The sequence below is a fragment of the Prunus persica genome, chromosome G1 (genome assembly GCF_000346465.2).
Source record: "Prunus persica cultivar Lovell chromosome G1, Prunus_persica_NCBIv2, whole genome shotgun sequence".
NCBI lineage: Eukaryota > Viridiplantae > Streptophyta > Magnoliopsida > Rosales > Rosaceae > Prunus > Prunus persica.
In genome coordinates, this window is record NC_034009.1 from 10,900,526 (window position 1) to 10,918,862 (window position 18,337).

The 18,337-nt window shown below is 35.8% G+C and overlaps 1 protein-coding gene and 1 long non-coding RNA gene across 4 annotated transcripts; both read right to left on the minus strand.

The window, feature by feature from the left end:
* On the minus strand, positions 202-11,359 carry LOC18793507 (protein ALWAYS EARLY 3). Of its 3 annotated transcripts, none has more exons than XM_020570642.1 (20): positions 11,127-11,359; positions 10,001-10,124; positions 9,608-9,706; positions 9,455-9,517; positions 8,757-8,834; positions 7,659-7,848; positions 6,711-6,976; positions 6,246-6,618; positions 5,747-5,821; positions 4,975-5,162; positions 4,808-4,861; positions 4,069-4,398; positions 3,804-3,982; positions 3,409-3,691; positions 2,570-2,812; positions 1,927-2,085; positions 1,628-1,771; positions 1,269-1,484; positions 812-1,102; positions 202-585 (listed from the first exon to the last, which is right to left on the minus strand). In XM_020570642.1, the coding sequence occupies exons 2-20, from the start codon at positions 10,103-10,105 to the stop codon at positions 421-423; spliced, it is 3,501 nt and encodes a 1,166-aa protein (XP_020426231.1). In that variant the 5' UTR covers positions 10,106-10,124; positions 11,127-11,359; the 3' UTR covers positions 202-420. The 3 variants fall into 3 exon arrangements, with proteins under 3 accessions (XP_020426231.1, XP_020426238.1, XP_020426245.1); XM_020570649.1 differs by having other exon boundaries at positions 2,642-2,812; positions 11,127-11,356; XM_020570656.1 differs by lacking the exons at positions 8,757-8,834; positions 9,455-9,517; positions 9,608-9,706; positions 10,001-10,124; positions 11,127-11,359 and adding an exon at positions 7,980-8,217.
* Positions 17,221-17,897, minus strand: LOC109946844. The gene is made up of 3 exons (XR_002269931.1): positions 17,763-17,897; positions 17,628-17,666; positions 17,221-17,458 (listed from the first exon to the last, which is right to left on the minus strand). It is a non-coding gene; the product is annotated as an uncharacterized LOC109946844 (long non-coding RNA).

The following is an 18,337-nucleotide window of genomic DNA, read 5'->3' on the forward strand; positions in this document are numbered from 1 at the left end:
TAAGATTGACAAATGTTAAATTATTTGGTAGAAAATGCCTTTATTTAAAAGAATTTAATAGTAAAACAGATCATATGAAATGATAAGGATTACACTAATTTGGTAGAAAATGCTTTTATTTTAAAGAATTTAATAGTAAAACAGATCACATGAAATGATAAGGATTACACTAATCAATTCCTATGGATGGCAGAAAGGAAATACGGAAAATAAAATTGCAATTACCATTATTGTTTTTTTTAATAACAGACTCTTTTACAACATTTATATTTTATACTATATACGACCTCGTCACAAAAAACAGCATGAACTTCATGTGCTGATAATGTTTATACATACAAAATGCTCAAGATACCTCTATACATGTATTGATTCTAGTGATAAACCAAACATTGAACATTACATATTTAGGCAGAGTGACTATGTAGGAACGAGCGCCATTATCTGATTCCTAATAATGCCCATGCACTTCTGTATTTCTCCGTAAACTGAAAGGTTCTGGGGGCAAAATGGCTGCAAACTAGTAACGGCATGATCTAATACCTGGGCGACATCAGCTGGCGGAAACTGTCGTGCTGTACATGTCTGCAATTTGTGTGGTAAAAATCAAAATCCAAGGTTGTAAACAGATATAAGCTTCCTATCAGCATAACAGTGAGGTATAAAATGACCATTGAAACAGGTAATGACTTGATAACAACAAACAAGTCATAAAACAAGTGGAAAACACTTGCATACAAAAGGTGCCAAAGAGGAATAACCATGGGAGGAGATTTACCACAGCAAAATAATGCAACATATATTTAATTACCTGAATCATCATAAAAGCTGCTACACAATTTACAATAAGGTCTGAAAGGAGTTTTTCTTCACTTTGGTTGGATAGGTTATTTGACTTTGGAGGATCATGTGCACACCCAGTTGCCAATGGTTTTGATGTACAGGAAGTTAACTGATCCTGGGAAAACGGAATTGGATCTGCAAGGGTAGTGGAAGATCCCATTGCTAGCATGCCAGCATCATCTGAGAGCCGGTTACTTACAAAGTCTATAACCTCCTCAATTTTGTCAAAGTTATTTTCCTTCCTCAAGGATGAAAACGCCTGAAATAGTAATTAAGATGACATTGTTGTCAGAGTACAAAAAGTAATTAGCGTTCAAGCAGTAAAGTTGCCATGATAGATTTGGTCATATCAACAACTTCCTATGACAACTTCCTAGAAGGCCCCAGGACATAGAATAACAGACCACAAAATGCCCTTTCCATACCTGCATAGCTGCATCAACCATTTTGTGAGCTTTTGCTCTTGAACTTTCAACAATTTCACGCATATGAGATGCCGATTCTTGAACATCACAAGAATACCCATAGGAGTTTGAGAGGCTACCAGGGCCACTTAAATTGTCCATGGTCTTCACAACTGTATGCGGGGAGCTCCCTCTATACGTATTGCGTTGTCTCAAGCATAAAAGGGCAGAAGAAACCTGCACATGAAAGGAAATCAGCTTCCTTCTCTTTCCTCTCTCTCACTCACTCTCAAAGAGTCACTTGATTGCTGCATAGTTGTAATCAAGATGCCACATGATAGAAGGAAAGGGAATGAAGCAACAGATGGGACGATGGATACCTGGTCATTGACTTGACTCAACTGTAAGAGTACTGCAGCATATTCCTTTTTAAAGGGCTCAGAATCCCTGATAGAGTTGTCTTCATCTCTTTGGTTCTCAAACACCTCATCATTCATGCGCCTCAACTCAGACACCACGGCTTCCTACAAGTTTCAACATGATCTGTCAACTCAGTTCTCAAATACCCACATTGACAGGAGTTGAATAGGTACAATCACTCGTTTCCCTTCAAATACAAGACATTTTTCCTATCGCTAACACCTAAAATTGATATAGAATTATGTATTAAGAACTTCACCTTTTTGTCAAGTGCGCGAGTCAACTCATATATAGCTTGCACATCAGCTTCTTTTGCTTGGGTCTGTGCAGGAATTGAAGGCTGATAATTTGCGACTCGAGTACTAGCAGTTTCACCAGGCCCAACTTTAGCTTGCACATTAAAACTTGATGACTTCACCTAACCAAAACATTTCCTACTTAGATAATAGCATATAATTATTCTGCATTTTAATGTTTTCTATTAAAGATACAGCAGCAATGTAAGGTCAATGGTTCAAGTAGCCAGCAAAAACAAATGACCAACAGAAACAATGAATCCTAAAAACATGAAGTGAAAGGCATGCGGGGAATAGCAATACAGTTCAAGTAACATGAACACAATTCAATCCCCAATAAATGGCAGATGTTCAGTTTCAGTCTGGACCAAATCACAAATTTTAGCAGTTCTCTTTATTTCTTTCTTCTTTTTTAAGGAAAAAAGTGAACTTCTTGTTGTGTCATCAAGACATTAATATGCTTGGAAGAATGCTCCTCTTATAAATGGGGGCAGTTTCATGGTCATGACAATATCAGATACTACAAGACGATGCTTGAACATTTAATATTGCCAAATAACGGACAGACAGGCACCTATTATAAGATTACAAGCCATCACAACTAACCCCTGTCTGCTTTGATGATTTATTGATACGATGATTTGATGGCAGAATATAACCGGGAACACCAGTGCTCACCAGCTTGTCACTAGAGGAAATCTTCATATATCCTTTAGTCGTCCCTTCTTTCAGTTGTTCATTAATCTTGAGCTCCTTAAGGTTCTCAATATATCTGTTGACAGTGACATTGTGCTTTCTGAAAGAAGCAGGTAAATTTTCTGCTGGATGTAGAGGCATGCAATCAACATCCTGTGATGAAAGTCAATACACCATGCCATTAAAAAGGAACAACAGGAACTACAAACAGATCCTATATCTGGTAGCGTTCAAACAAGGGTAACAATTGTACGCTCTCATTGAAATGAAAATAAAGAAAGAAAACACAAACATGCTGTGAGAATTAGATTTAGTGCTATATGAAACAAAGAAAAGGATGCAACATGGTTTTTTTTGGCCATTGATGCAACATGGTTCAAAGGCATAAAAACTCTTACAGTTTCTTGATTTTTTTAATAGAGAAAAAGAAAATATATCCAATATAAGAACAATTTCTAACCATTGAGAAAACAGGGGACTATCCAAGTGGTGCCAACAGAAAATTTCATCCATAAAACTTCCAAATTATTACTTCAGTTGAATGCTTACAAATACTAATGGCAGTTATCCCAACCGCTCTTCAGAGGTACTAAATTTCAGAGATATCCGAACCTCCTTCCCTACTTTCCCTCCAGCCTCTATTGGCCACCAAATAAAGTTCCTCCCATGAAGGTTTCAACAAAATGAAATATTGTCCTTAACAAAAATACGTAATTATGTCAAAAAATTCAGTGACGGAAACAAATTACCATGATATATTCAACCCCTAGTTCAGGCTGGTCAAACTGCACAGAACACCTACTATGGTCGACGGTTAGTACAATTCCATTGTGGATCTCTCTTGCCCTGGGATGAAAAGCAATGACATGCTGTCCAACTGATAAAGGCCGAGCTAAGTCAGTCGGAAGTCCCTCCCTTGTACCAGCATTAAGTTCAGCATAATGCGTTCTAACAGATTCCCGGTACTGATTAAGCTTCTCTTTTTCTTCCTTCAAAAACTGTTCAGAAAATCTCCGTGGTCTGCCAAGGGAGCTGCATCAACAAGTACCAACAACAAAATTTGCAGAGATTATCAATCTGAAAGGCAAGTCAAAACTGGCCAAACAAAAAGTTCCAGTCAAAGAAGCAGATCAGGGACATCTACCTCCTTATTACACCCCATTCAACACGAGTTAATCTTGGAACATGACCCAATCCAACATGATCCAAGTATTCCACAAACTCCCTTTTAGCAAACCAAGGGTAATCAATTGCACTGTAAAACCATTCAAAAGCACACCATCTCCGCACTTGATACCGAGATAAGCAATTAGAAAGCTTTTCCTGTAAATGTAGATGTACACTTATATATGAAACATAATCAAATATTCAAAAAATTCAGATGGCAATATAAAGGATGACACATTTACCTTAATATTTAGTTCTCTGTTACGAAATGAAGGACCCAGTTTATCAGGTTGGTCATCTAAAATACTCTCAGGAGACTTTGTATCCTTCTGTATTGATGATTTCTGCATGTCCATCTCCCATTTACCCTTGTTTTTTGTAGGTAAGTTGGCCGGGTTTGCGGATGGAACTTGTACAGTTGATAAACCTGAATTGTTTTCTTCCCTTTTACGATCAATAGTAGTAGATGCATTCCATAAAGTCTTCTTCACCAATTTCCCTTGCTTTGGGTGCGTAGTATAATGTGAAGATCGTTTACCTTTACTCGCAGACTTCTTCACCTCAACTGTGGCCTGAAACCAATTATAAATACCAAAAGTCAAAAGTGATTGTAGGCACATGAAAATTATAAAGAAATCAAATTGTGATTTGTGACTACCATAAGAAATGACATGAAACTTTTGAATAATTTCGATCTAAAGACTACTGAACTTCCAAAACAGCAACATATAAAGAAAGTTTCACCATCTGCTCTGTACAAAAAACATTTTTTAAGGGATCAAAAGAATGTGCCATTACCTTCTGAAGGTAAGTATGCTAAGCCTTATTTCTTGGTAGCAAAAAAGGCAAAAAGGAAAAAAGAAAAAAAGGGAAGACCTTCTAGACTTATAATTAATAACATCCAGACTTTTTTTAAACAACCGCAGAGTCATCTGTAAAGTGAAAACACGGCAAAAAAGTTAGGGTGAAAGGACCCCATACCTCAATCTTTTCATTGTCACTCGCATAGCAGTCAGTTTGAGCTTCATTATATATCTGCAAATAAATAACATCATACATGGTCATGCCATAGCCAGACAGACCATATGGGGTAACACAAGTAAAGCAAAACTAAGGGAATTTGTAGGAAAAGTGTTATCTGTCCTTACCTTAAATGACAATGACTTCTGTTTTCTTTTTTGCAGCCCACTGTTAGACTGATGAACTCCCTCTCCGAGTTTGCCCAGTTTAGATGTTTTAAAAACAGCATGTTCAACCCCAGGAATTGGACGACTCCCTTTCAGTTTAGACTTGTTAGCAATATTGAAATTGTCTTCCTTGACATGTGCAGATGACTCTAAAAACAGAACCAACAAGAAATCAAAGGTTGAGTCAAATACATCAGTTAGCAGATAAAGAGGATCTATAAAGTAAACTATAATACCGTTAACATCACCCCATGTTTAACTGATTTGCAATCCTCAAGAGACAAAATACATATTGCAGGAACAAATTGACACAAAAGACCCCTAGAACTATTGATAAGCACTAAACAGTACAGCTAAAAAAAGACAAACACAGCTTTATTCAAGCATGCAAAATGTAATTCAAGTTAAAATCTTCATGACATATACAGAGGCTTTGTTTCTTATAAGAGAAAGATAAAGAAAGACTGATGAGAAATTAATAATTCAAATGAAGCCACTGTATTCAGAACCCCTTGATAAGGTACCAGGTAAGCTAGCTCTAACATGACAAGAATAAGAATGTTTATAAATTTTGAAACTGAATACTAGAGATATAAGGAAAAATTGAAAGACATAAACTGAACAATAATGAATTATATAAACCTTAAAAGAAGGACATGATAAGAGATAAAACCCAGTGTTCCTAGCAAAATAGCGGTAGAAACTTGTACTTGTCAAAACACAAATGTTTTACCTGTATCAGCAGCTTCAGGCATCATCAAGGATAGATCTGCCAGAGTTTGTAGTGCATCAAAGGGAGAGCCTTCATCTGCATGGAGAGAATAGTTAGAATGAGTAATATCTGGACATGCTTCAACAGATTGGAAGACAGAGCAGTCAAATTTAAGATCATATCAAAAATCAAAGTGGAAAAGCAATGCAAACCGATCATCAATACTACAATTTCCAAACGTGTTGGCTTGTATACAATCTAGATAATCTTCTAAATGGTTGGATATGCACAGAAAAACAGAAGCCAAAAATAACCCAGATGATTGTCTCAAAAAGAAATACAAGAAAACAGCAACACAAAATAAAACTACCTCAACTGTATCTGCACTACAAACCATAAGTACCAAACTGGAAATTGCGAAGGAAACAAGTTGTGCAAAAGCATATCTAAATACCAGTTATAGAGGGAAAGCAAGGTATGAAGGGGGGAGGGAGCTTGGCTTAAATATTTGAAAACATACCTCCTCCGATCAGAGCTTTTTTACTTTTCTTTCTTGTGTCCTTGTAGAAGGACCTAGCACTTTTTGCAACTTTAGTATCAAGTTTTCCTTTGATAGCACCTAATTTCTGTCCTTCCTCTGTTCCACTACAAGCTTCTTTTATGTCCTCAACATGTTTGTTTTTACTTTCATCAACTTCTTTCTTCTTTACAAAGTATCTCTTTCTTCTCTGCTGAACTTCCAAAGTACCAGTCCCTTCTCTACCCATTGCATACTTTTCATTTCTGTCATAGTAATCATTGTCAGCTTCAGTGCTACCTAAGCTTAATTCACAACCGCCCTCATCCATTTCACAACCATGAAGCCTGGCATTAGTCACTTCTGATTCTACACACTAAATGTCAGAAACAATTATGAATGATTAAGTTATCATCTTGAAATAAGTCTACAAAACCAATGAAGCTTTCTTTTAAATAATAATCTTACCATCCTTTCACCATTCCGAACAGGTGATGGTGTAGTGCCTTTGGCTTTTCTCTTAGGCGTCCAAGAAACTAAGGGAGAACCACCTCTATGCGAGGCCTCAGTCAATGCCAATGCTATCTCATGAGCAACATCATTATTGTTAGCATCTGCATTGAGTTTTAAACCTTGCCTGGCAGGTGAAGAATACTTTCTACTATTATCTTGATCATTCGAATATGCAACAGGGACTCGAGGAGTCCTTTTTTTAACAGCATGAGGCCTTATTCCTGAAACAAATTCAAAACATATTAATGGCAGCCCATTAAAGAGAACATATAATGTAAAATAGACCCAAGGGGGGAAGATGGAATTTTTGAAGTAGAACCAAGAAGAAAATAGAAAAGTGAAAAAACGAGAGAGAGAGAAGAGGGAGAGAGAGAGAGAGAGAGAGAGAGAGAGAGAGGTGAGGAGTAGAATAAGAGCAAGAAAAGTTAATCTCAATTCAATAAAACTCTTGAATTCCATTACAATAGACCCTATTTATAGAGGTAATCCCGCAATAGTAAAATATGTTAATAAATGACTTAATCCCTAAATTCTAATTTTTATAAATAAAAATTAATTAAAATAAACCCGTTTCCCACTTTTGCTCCTACACCAATTTCTTGCATCCACTACCAATTTCTCTTTTCCAAAGACAAGGGGCAAACATATATAACCAAGAAGCAACAATTGACATTTTCCCACCAAGTTGCACTATATTTTCCTATGAAGTATAGAAGCTTTGCTTAAATAATAGTGAGAAAATATGACTCGAGCAGCATAAAAAGGCAGCAGCAAAACTGCTTCGGTTCCAAGCCACAAATGAGTAAAAGATAACCACTAAGTAAAAAACAAACGAAAAAAAGAAACGCAAATTATACATGTGCTGACCCAGACACACACACACAGATCACAAAAATTTCCCACCTGAGCGCCTATTCTTCAGCAGTGACAAGCAGTCACTAGTTGATGCCATTGGATGGGACTCTGAAAAATCTGGAATATGTCCTTCTAATCCTTTTGAGGACTCACTCCGAAGTTTTGACCTTGCATGCTTTTGGGGTTTCCTAGAGGTTTCTGCATCCTCATTGTTTTCTTGTTCACTGTCACTTCCTCCCTGTAAGGCCAGAGTCCTCTATGTGAGTTCCATGTGGATCATTTCCAATACATAGCCCAATTGATATCAACAGAAGAGTATTACTAGATCATTAAACTCATTAATAAACTAACACATATGCACATGCTCACCATAAATGGATATTTCTTAAAGAAGGAACTTCATTACAGTTTCCTTTTGCAATATAACCAACGCCAGGTTTTCATTTCTCCTTAGAAAAAAAAAATTGTATTAACAGCTAGGAAACGCTTCAGTGAATAGAAATAATGATGAAATTCAGACCAGTGAATTTCAACTATTCCTTAGGTTGAAGAACATGTTTAACCAGCCAACCAGAAAACAAAATAAAAATTATTTATAATCGGTATCCCTTGACGTTCCTTTCTTTATCATTTTTAAAAGAAATGGAAGCTTTATTGCAATGAAGGATGCAATTATAAAGCAGGGGACATGAAATCCTCTCTAATAGAACAATACAAACATACCCTCATTTAGCTACAAAATTAACTAAAGAAGAGGCACTCCAATTTGAAAAGCAAACTATGGGTTGGGGAACAAGGAGTATAAGTTACTGGCTACAGGAGACAATCCAAACCTCTGGTCAAAGAAATAGCAAGGGCCTGCACTATTGCCAAAGAAACCTTCTTCTTTTCTTTTTGTCATAAAAGCCTCCTTTTTTTCCCCCTTCAGTCAGCTACTTTTTGTTTTCATGTTCTTAAAGATTTCATGGCAAAAGGTACAGTTTCCCTTCCCCATGCAGTGTTTGCAGAAGTACCAAAACAACTAAACATGGATTTGCACAAAACAAATGAAAACCATTTTGAAGTACCAAAATATTACCCACAAGAATAGTTCCTAGAAGGTAAGTGCACAGATTGATCTACAAAACCACAAAAGTTCAATCTTACCAGTACACAGTAGTGGTCAGTCATCATTGCTATTAGGCCAACCACAGAAGCAACGCCCTCAGGAAGAGATAAATAGGCCTGAAAATATAGAACAATCCTGAGTCACCCACATGGTACAAATAGGTAATGATTAAAACATAGAAAACATAGGCATTTATTAACCTCTTGAGGAAACGTAGATAATTCAAGATTATGGCATCAACAAAATTTGTCAAATTCTAAACACAAAACTTAATGACTTTACTGATTCTATAACAATTCAAATGTTATTTTACTTTCATATTAGCTTGGAAAAAACTCAAAGAACGAGACTTCATCCGGCATTGACTGAACTCCGTTGAACTGATTATTATGTAGTTCAGATTTTCAGGGAAAATATCTAATTTACAGAGCTCAACAAATTAAAATGGTGCCCAATCTTATACATTGACGAAAATTAAGATCAGATTATTCAGTTTTTCTATAAATAAAAAAAAACTTAAAACCCCATGCAATGGTGGACTTGTCACAACTCGGAAACGGCAGAGTTATGTGAGCGGAGGCAAAAGCATTCCACTATGCATAGAATTGCACACACTGGGGATAGAAGGAATTAACCATGACCATACCAAATTTTTTAGACATAAAGTTTTATGCATATGGACAAGATAGTGTCCAGTAGTGTTACAAGATAAAATTACAGTATATCCCACACATACCTTATTCATAGAGTAAAGGGCCTCCACCATTTCCACAGATCGGTGACGAACTACAGAAGCCACCTAAAATGAAAAATTATAAGTAAATTAGTAAGCTAACGGCTGGCCCAAACATGTTAATCGAGTGAAGAGTATCATAAAATTTGTACTAACCTTCTTCCAATCTTTCCCATACTTACGATATGCTTCATAGAAATTCTCTAGCTCTTCCTTGGTCCATTGAGGCCCTAACATGTCAGACAACTTTCTCTTCTGCACATGAGAGGACAGGGGGAAAAAGCATACAGAACTGGTTAACAATTACTAATTTTAAGCAGTTCTAATACTTCAGAAGAAACTCGAGGTTTGCTATTTGAGATCTGCATATACATAACGATACGTAAACCAATACTGATCACATAGTAACTTCCTAATCCTAGAATGGCAATGCAAAGTTGTTGCTTCAGGAGGAGGAGGAAGAAAATCAAGATTTCAAATTCAGTTTTTGTTGACTAAATGTAGAACAATTCAGATGATAAACATCCTCAGAACAAAGTCAGGACTCACTTTCTGCCCAGTTTTGTTAGCATTGTCTCCATACTTGTTAGAAGCAGCCTCATTCATATAAGAAAACCGCTTATTTACACTCCTTGATTTTCTTGATGGGGCCATGGCTAACTTCCTTAGTTACCTGAAACAAAACAAGTAGAAAAGCACAAGTCCACAAAGTCATATTCAAAATGAAGAGCAAGGTCATATAGTAATTAATGCCGACACCAGCAACAAACTATGCAAGTAATATGTGGGTTGAGTCAGATCGTCCTACAAAAGTTTAAGACTGCCTTATTGTCCAAACTTTTCCTACCATCTTTGCGACTTTGACAATAAATTACAGGGAAACTCGGGTGCTAGCGCAGGATGAGCAGGGAACTTTGGAGAACAAAAGCCTTTTAGAAATCTACCACAAAGTTCTGGTTCATAGTGGGTATAATAACTGACACTTTCCATAGCAAGATCAGTAAATGTATTTTTCACGTATCACGATCAACATTCTCATTATTGAAAGAGAAAAAGCATATCAAGGCCAACTAGGCAAAAGGAAAGAGACTAATAATCCTTCATAAGAAACAAAACGAAAATTCAGAATTCCAAGCTTTTATACTGCTGATACTTTTTTTTTTTTTTTTTTGGAAAAAGGGAAAAAAGATTTCTTCACCGTAAATCAATTTTCCCGCCAATTTTATGCATAACCTAGTGGAAAAAGAAAATCTTAGATCTGAACCATCCAGCTAAAACTAAGCCAACCTCAACCAGATAACTCGGCAGTAGCCTTTGGGCTTCGAGAGTTACACAGAAAATCCACTTTCGAACACAAAACTTCTCATAATTCGAGGCTCCCTTACTTAAAAAAAAGTTCGAAAAGATTCTTAAACAACAAAATCGACCCCAGAAAAAATAAACAGAGCCCAAATGTAACAATTTCGTCCGAGCTGAGGAAAATTTTCCACTAAAAACAAAAATAAAAGTTAATAATGGACAAAATTGCGATTTCTTTTACTGTTCACAGTTTTCTCAGCAACCAAAGATCGAACGAAACCCAAAAATGTAAAGCGTTACCAACACACGGCTTGCAATTCGAAAATCTGATAACCCTAACATAGAGAAAATTCGAAAAGAAAAAAGGGAAATTCACCTCTGGAGGAGTGTTTGCACGCCGATTAGAGCTTGTCCAGGTTCTGAGCGATGGAGTGAGAGCGCATTTGAGCAGCACTGGAACTGAAAGATAGTGGCAGTGGTTAAGAAAAAAGAAGACGACGACGAAGTTGAAGAAGAAGAATGAGAAATTGGGGGCGGATAGCCGCGAAACTTTAAAACACTGTTAATCGGAGTTGAGAATTTTGTTCTTTTGCCTGGATTTTTCAAATTTGTGCACGTGTCAAAATTGTAAATGTGTAACAAAAACTATCAAAAACAAAATAATTCATTATGCTAAAACTATTTTCTTTATATTTTACTAGCCCCTTGACACATGCTCACGCATGTACTAATTGGTTTTCTTTTTCTTTTTTATTTTATTTTTAGAATTAATAAAATATAACAGGGTAGTTATGTTCCATAAAAGTAGGACCTATTATCTTATTTTGTTTTTAATTTTAATTTTTTTAATATTAAAAATGTGAATTTACCATATTATCCTCATTTAATTAATAATTTCAATTCTTAATGTTTGAATTAACAAATGGCATTTTCTGGTATTTTGAATGTTTCACCATTCTCTGCCTTTTGCTTTATATATATAGATTCTTAATGTTTGAATTAACAAATGACATTTTCTGGTATTTTGAATGTTTCATCATTCTCTGTCTTTTATTTTATATATATAGATGCTAATAAAATTTAATTTGTAATGTATTGAAACTGGTAGTTTTTTTAGTGGTTAGTCAAACTACTAGTTTTTTTCTCTGTTCCTCATTCTCTTCCTCGTTTGTCTCCTTTTTTCGAGAAATTTTAATTGTGGTTGCAATATTCTCTTTCTTATTTGCACCCTCATTTGTGAGAAATTTTAATTGCGATTGTAACACCATGGTGTGGTGTTATCAATTTACGTGATTACGTCACACATGTTTTCCATGTCTGAACATTAATTGTCAACAACTATACACGATGATTGGCCATCACAAGGTCATAAAACCATGTCATACTCTTGCCGACTAGGAAAAATGATAGGGCAAGATGTATGACGCATCCCCTTACTGAGGACGCATTGCAATGCGTGAAGAAACGATGGTTTAAAAATGTGAAGAATAACGGTGTTTTGAATTAAGATAGTTAAAACAATGAAAGTTGAAATATTAGTAAGTACGAAATAGAGAGAAAATTACTTAATTATCGTACACCATGCATGCATCACTCACGCTAAATGTGCTCTTTTATTACCACAGTCTCAACATGCAAGTGTAGAATAATCATGCTCATCACAAAATCTTACATATATAAAGTACGGAGTCGTACCTTGTTCAATCGTTGCCGGGCAGGAGATGTCTTTTGCTCCCTTCAAGTTACATTGTCTGGTAAATCAATGATTCGATGTTAATGTCTGTGATTCATAAGCTGAACCAAAACATGTTTGTGTTTGAGTCTTTTCCTATTTGAGAAGAGAAGGATGCTTTGATTTTCCTTCATTTCTCTGCAGATCACAAGACCAAACAAGTGAACGGCAAAGAAACAATCAAGCTAAGCTTTCTGGAGGCCACCTCTAGCATCACAGCAATTTATAGTGGGTGTCTAGGTCAGGCAGATTGCCCACGTCTGAACATTTCCAACAACCACGTTACATATGGCAGCCTTTGATTGGGCACTTAATGTCTCAAACACACAATGATTGGTCCAGCCATGTCATACTGGCTGATTAGGAAAATGACGATATAGAAGGCAACAATTATGCTTCTATATATGTATAGCTAAGAAACACATTGCTAGTGCGAGGCCGCAAATTGGATGTATGAAGAAATTTGAAAAAAAGAAAAAAGAAAAGCGGTGTTTCAAATTAAATTAGTGAGCAAAAAAAGAATGAAAGTTGAAATATAGTCCTAAAATGGAGAAAAAAGACATCGTTTCGATATTTAATAAAGTTTGTCATTACCATTACAACATAAAAGACAGTTATTTACTAATAGCATGCATGCATCACTTTTATAGAACACACTATATGTACTTTTTCATTACCCCTCTTGCACTCCAACGTGCTCTACCGTGGGAATGTGTTTATTTTCTAGACTGTAATTTCCCGTCTGTAGTTTTGCTGTTAACTTTGTTTTAGTTGTTTTTCTTTTGTGTATTGAAACCTAAAAATCTCTCATTTAGGTGACACTGCAAGTTTTTCTCCCGTCCTCGCTCCTTCCTCTCTTATTTTTAGTCCCTCTCGGCTCTTCCTCCCTCAGGTCATATCCAATACCATGATTTGAGGTGGATTAATTCTTGCACTTGTTTGGGAAAATATAAGGTTTTTTGTTTATGAGGGAAAATAGAAGTTCAAAGAAGGATTAAACTTGTAGTGTTGAAAGAGTGTCATAAGAAGTATGCATTACAAAATATGGCAAAGTTTTGGCGAGATCATAGATGTAAATTACTAAAAGAAGTGTGGAAACGAGGAGAGCTTGTCGGTATTAAACGCGCTGCAAGGCAACTCTGAAGCCTGATAATATAAAGAGTATGGAAGAATGACAAAGTTTCATCAAGAAACGTTTGGGTCCAAAATACAAGGTAATATTTCATTATTTCACATAGATCAATTTAATTTTCAATATTTTCATTATATTACAATAACATCGAATAATTTATATGACACTCTTTCAACACTACAAGTTTAATCCTTCTTTGAACTTCTATTTTCAACACTACAAGAAAATCTGGTGGATTTTTAAACCAAGAAGTTGCAAATGCAGTGGTAATAGACAAATCCATTCCTTTGTAGTTCATTCCACTAGTCACTTGATTGAATTTGGCATTCAAATTGCTCCATTAATATTTGGATATTTCATTTCAGAAAAAAATAGAAGAAGAAAACAAGAATGCAAGCTGAGAAATACTCTATTAAGAATGATGCTCTTGTCAAAGCACTTTGGCCCTAAGCGTCAAGGCAGAGTAAGAGGACTTGGATTTGGCACAAAACCTTCACATGTGAGTGCTCAGACATATACTCGTGATAGAGTTATTAAATTGAAAGAAAAAAAAGGTCGAAGAGTTGAAAAATATTGTTAATTCCTTACTAGCTGGATCTAAGAGGAAGCATGCTAATTCAGTAGATACATTTTATTAGACTTTAAATTCATTTTTTTTTTATCGAGTTTATCGTTTATTGTATATTTTCATGGTAGTTCCCTTGTGTTGGCGCAAATGCTCAAGGTTTTGGAAGACTGGAAGCCAATTCTGCCAACCAAGCTAGTTCTCCCAACATTCAAGAGAATTTTGCAAATTGTAAAGCTAAATTTGTCAACCTTCGATCTAAATCTAAATCTGCCAACCATAAAGCTATTGAGAATGATGCCCTTGAAGCCTCTTCGGCCAACCATAAAGCTAAATCTGTCAACCTTCTATCCAAATCGGTTAACCTTGAGGCCTTTTCTACTCGCCATCATGGTAATTCTGCCAATCTTCAAGGGAAAAAGTGCAAACTACTACATTGGACAGGAAGTGGAGAAGTTGTTGCACTTGCTGAAATTTCATCCACAAACCCTCAAGATAATGTGCACTTGTGCCACTTGGACTGGATTGTTGGAAAGTTTGGGTCCTTGAGGTACTTATAGGAGGCCAACCCTTATTTCGGCCAACATATGAATTTTTTCTTATTAAAGATGTAGTTCTCAGTACAACCACATGGCCAATCAAGTTCATCTCCTTTGACTAGCTCTTGATTGAGGTAACCATTATATTAATTTGTAAAAACAAAATTAACATCCTGTCTTCTAATATTCTTGTTTTGTTTTGATTTTATTCAGGCTTAGTTTTGCCCTTCTATTATGAGGTTTTTCCTTTGGCAAATTACAATGGTTAAGTTGCTAAAATGAGTTTTCAAACAAAATGCAGGTGGCAGATTAAGTGTGAATTTGATTCTTGTTAGATGATGTCCACTGCCAGTGCTATCATGAGGTTTTGCATAGGCTACGTTGTTGTTTGGGCCTTATGAGTGAATGAGTTGGAGACTATGTACAAGTTATTTGTAAATTTGGCAGCACTATTATGTATTTCTTTAATACTTAATAGAGTTTGTATTTGGAATTGATTATGATTGGTATAGGTTTCAATGAAATGGTTCTTTCTTTCACATTTGGTTGCAATACTAGTTTTCGTTTTGTGAAATTTTGTATCCAGGATAGTAATAGATGATATAAGTATATTGTAAATATGAAACAGCATGTAGGGAATTAATATTTTTTTTTAAATAAAAATTTAAAGTTAAACACGGCATGCACTGAACGTCTTAAATGAGAATTAATTACTCTTTTACGGCATGCATTCTATGCCATAATTAGCCATTTAAGAAGGCACGCGGAACACACAGTCATTATTCTTTTAAGGCGCTCAAAGCGTGTCGTAATTGCTTCAACTAAATTACGACTCACAGAGAACGTCGTCTTAAGTGTTTATAACAACGTTCACACACGCTGTGATTGAGGAGCACTATTTACGATGAGGGCTTGTACTGCTTGCGCGTTTCGTGACATGAATGATAATTCACAACGTACTTTGTGCGCCGTAATAGATATGTTTTGGTGTAGTGTATATAATTAAATTTGTATTTTTTATTTATCCCAGTCTTTCACTCTTGTTCTCTCCCTCAGGGCTTTAACCCCTACCTCATGCCTTAATTTGAAAGAATAGAAGTTTCCAAAAAGGATAAGAATACAATTTTTATCAGTGGTGGATTAATCACAGAAACTGTCGTGGTTATCGTGATTATGTGCTTGGCACATATTTATCTGTTTTTTTTTTTTTTCCAGAGCACATATTTACCTGGTCACTGCACTTCAATTCCAAAGACTCATTTGCTCTTGATTAATAATTTATTCTTGATTCTTGTTACAAAAATACCAAAACATGTGATTGATCAAGTTAAATACCATGACTGAACATGAATATATAACAAAATAATACCCAATAGACCATCTTTTAGGTCACAAAATATTTGATATGTTTATAGATTGCAATATAGTTACAAGCATCTCTGGTAAATCATCGATTCGACAACTTTGAATTTCCTGGGCTAGCTTAATCTGCTAAGTCGAGAGTTGAAAAAGTACAACCAAACATCATCTTTTAGATCCGCAATTACATATTTTTTTTTATACCAAAACCCTATAGACCTGCTTGAGTTGAGTACTTCCCTCATGCTACTTGACGAGCTTAATACATGCCAACCCCTAATGTTCAGAGGAGACAGAAAAGAAGATAAACCTGGAATAACAGCTAGGTGTAACGGGAATAGTACCAGAACCCCTAATATAATTAACATATATATATATATATATATATATATATAATTACTGAATCGTACCAGAAACCCATTGTTACAACACTGGGGACGTCTTATGCTCTCTTTCCTTTACATATCTGGCAAATCATCGATTCGATGTAAAAAGTCTACGATTCGTAAAATCTGAACCAAAACATGCGTGTGTTTGAGGCTCTTCCTATTTGAAAACCGAAATATGCTATGATTTTCCTTCATTTCTCTGGAGAAGAAGGCCAAACACGAAAACCCTAACCCAATAAGCTAGCTTTGGAAGAACGATAATTTCTATGAGGTCTTGCATATGACGGCCACCTCTACCATCATTAACCAATTTATTATAGTGTGTGTCTAGCTAGGTCAGGGAGATTTCAGCAACTACATTACACATGGCAACCTTTGATTGGTCATTTATATGTCTGAAACGTACATTGATTGGTCACTTCATTGATCAAACATATAATGATTGGTCACGATAGAACCATGTCATACTGGCTGACTAGGAAAATGACATGGCAATATTTATGCTTCTATGTGAGTGTGTATGTTTGTGTCTGAAATATATACGATGAGGGTTTAAAATAGTTACCAACAAATTCACTAGAAAAGGACATTAATTTACAGATCATGTTCGAATTCCCATGGCATCTTGATAGTATGTGTATAGTGCACTTTGAATAGAATCTTTTTGCTCTTGATTCGTAATTGATTCATGAATATTCTTGTTAACAAAGAACTAATACATGTGATTCAAATAAATACTTGCAAAATGACCGAGCCTAGCGAAACAAATTGATATGTTTAAAAATTACAAAAGTTATAAGCATCTGGTAAATCATTGATTCGACAACATCACATCTGTTTTTCGTAAGAATCGTATTAGATGGCACAACTACAGGTTCTGATGATCTTTTAGATGGCACAACCACAGGTTTTTTGACATCGAAACCTCTAGATGTGCTTGAGTTGAATACTTCCTTGCCGCACAACTTGACGAGCCAAACGTGATCAGCAAACTGTGGAGGGGAGACGGGAGACAAGAAAAGATCAATCTTAGGCCTTTATACAAGATGCAAAATTAATTGTAACAAAACAAAAAATACAAACTGGAGGCCAGCCATGGATGGATCTGCCCACTCATCATGTAAAGGCAAATTAAATAAAGATAAGGAAAAAGTAACATACATGAAAACAGCATGATCTCTCGTCACCGGGTCGCAAAATCTGCACACAACAGAATTATCAGACCAGAGTCTCAACATGCAAGTAGAATAATCATGCTCATCACAAAATCTTAAATATATAAGTACGGAGTCGTACCTTGTTCAATTGTTGCCGGGCAAGAGATGTCTTTTGCTCCCTTCAAGTTACATTGTCTGGTAAATCAAGGATTCGATGTTAATGTCTGTGATTCATAATCTGAACCAAAACATGTTTGTGTTTGAGTCTCTTCCTATTTGAGAAGAGAAGGATGCTTTGATTTTCCTTCATTTCTCTACAGATCACAAGACCAAACAAGAGAACGGCAGAGAAATAATCAAGCTAAGCTTTCTGGAGGCCACCTCTAGCATCACAGCAATTTATAGTGGGTGTCTAGGTCAGGCAGATTGCCCACGTCTGAACATTTCCAACAACCACGTTACATATGGCAGCCTTTGATTGGGCACTTAATGTCTCAAACACACAATGATTGGTCCAGCCATGTCATACTGGCTGATTAGGAAAATGATGATATAGAAGGCAAAAATTATGCTTCTATATACGTAGCTAAGAAACACATTGCTAGTGCGAGGCCGCAAATTGGATGTATGAAGAAATTTTTATAAAAAAAAGTATGGTTAAGAAAAACGGTGTTTCAAATTGAATTAGTGAACAAAAAAAGGATGGAAGTTGAA

Bases quoted from the DNA above. Each gene is read 5' to 3' on its own strand.
- LOC18793507 (XM_020570642.1), bottom strand. From the start codon at position 10,105: ATGGCCCCATCAAGAAAATCAAGGAGTGTAAATAAGCGGTTTTCTTAT. The intron at 5,163-5,746 runs GTAAAACATTTG...TTCTGTTTTTAG, and splicing joins GCCTGAAGCTGCTGATACAG to AGTCATCTGCACATGTCAAG. The intron at 1,485-1,627 runs GTATCCATCGTC...TTTCATGTGCAG, and splicing joins TGAGTCAAGTCAATGACCAG to GTTTCTTCTGCCCTTTTATG.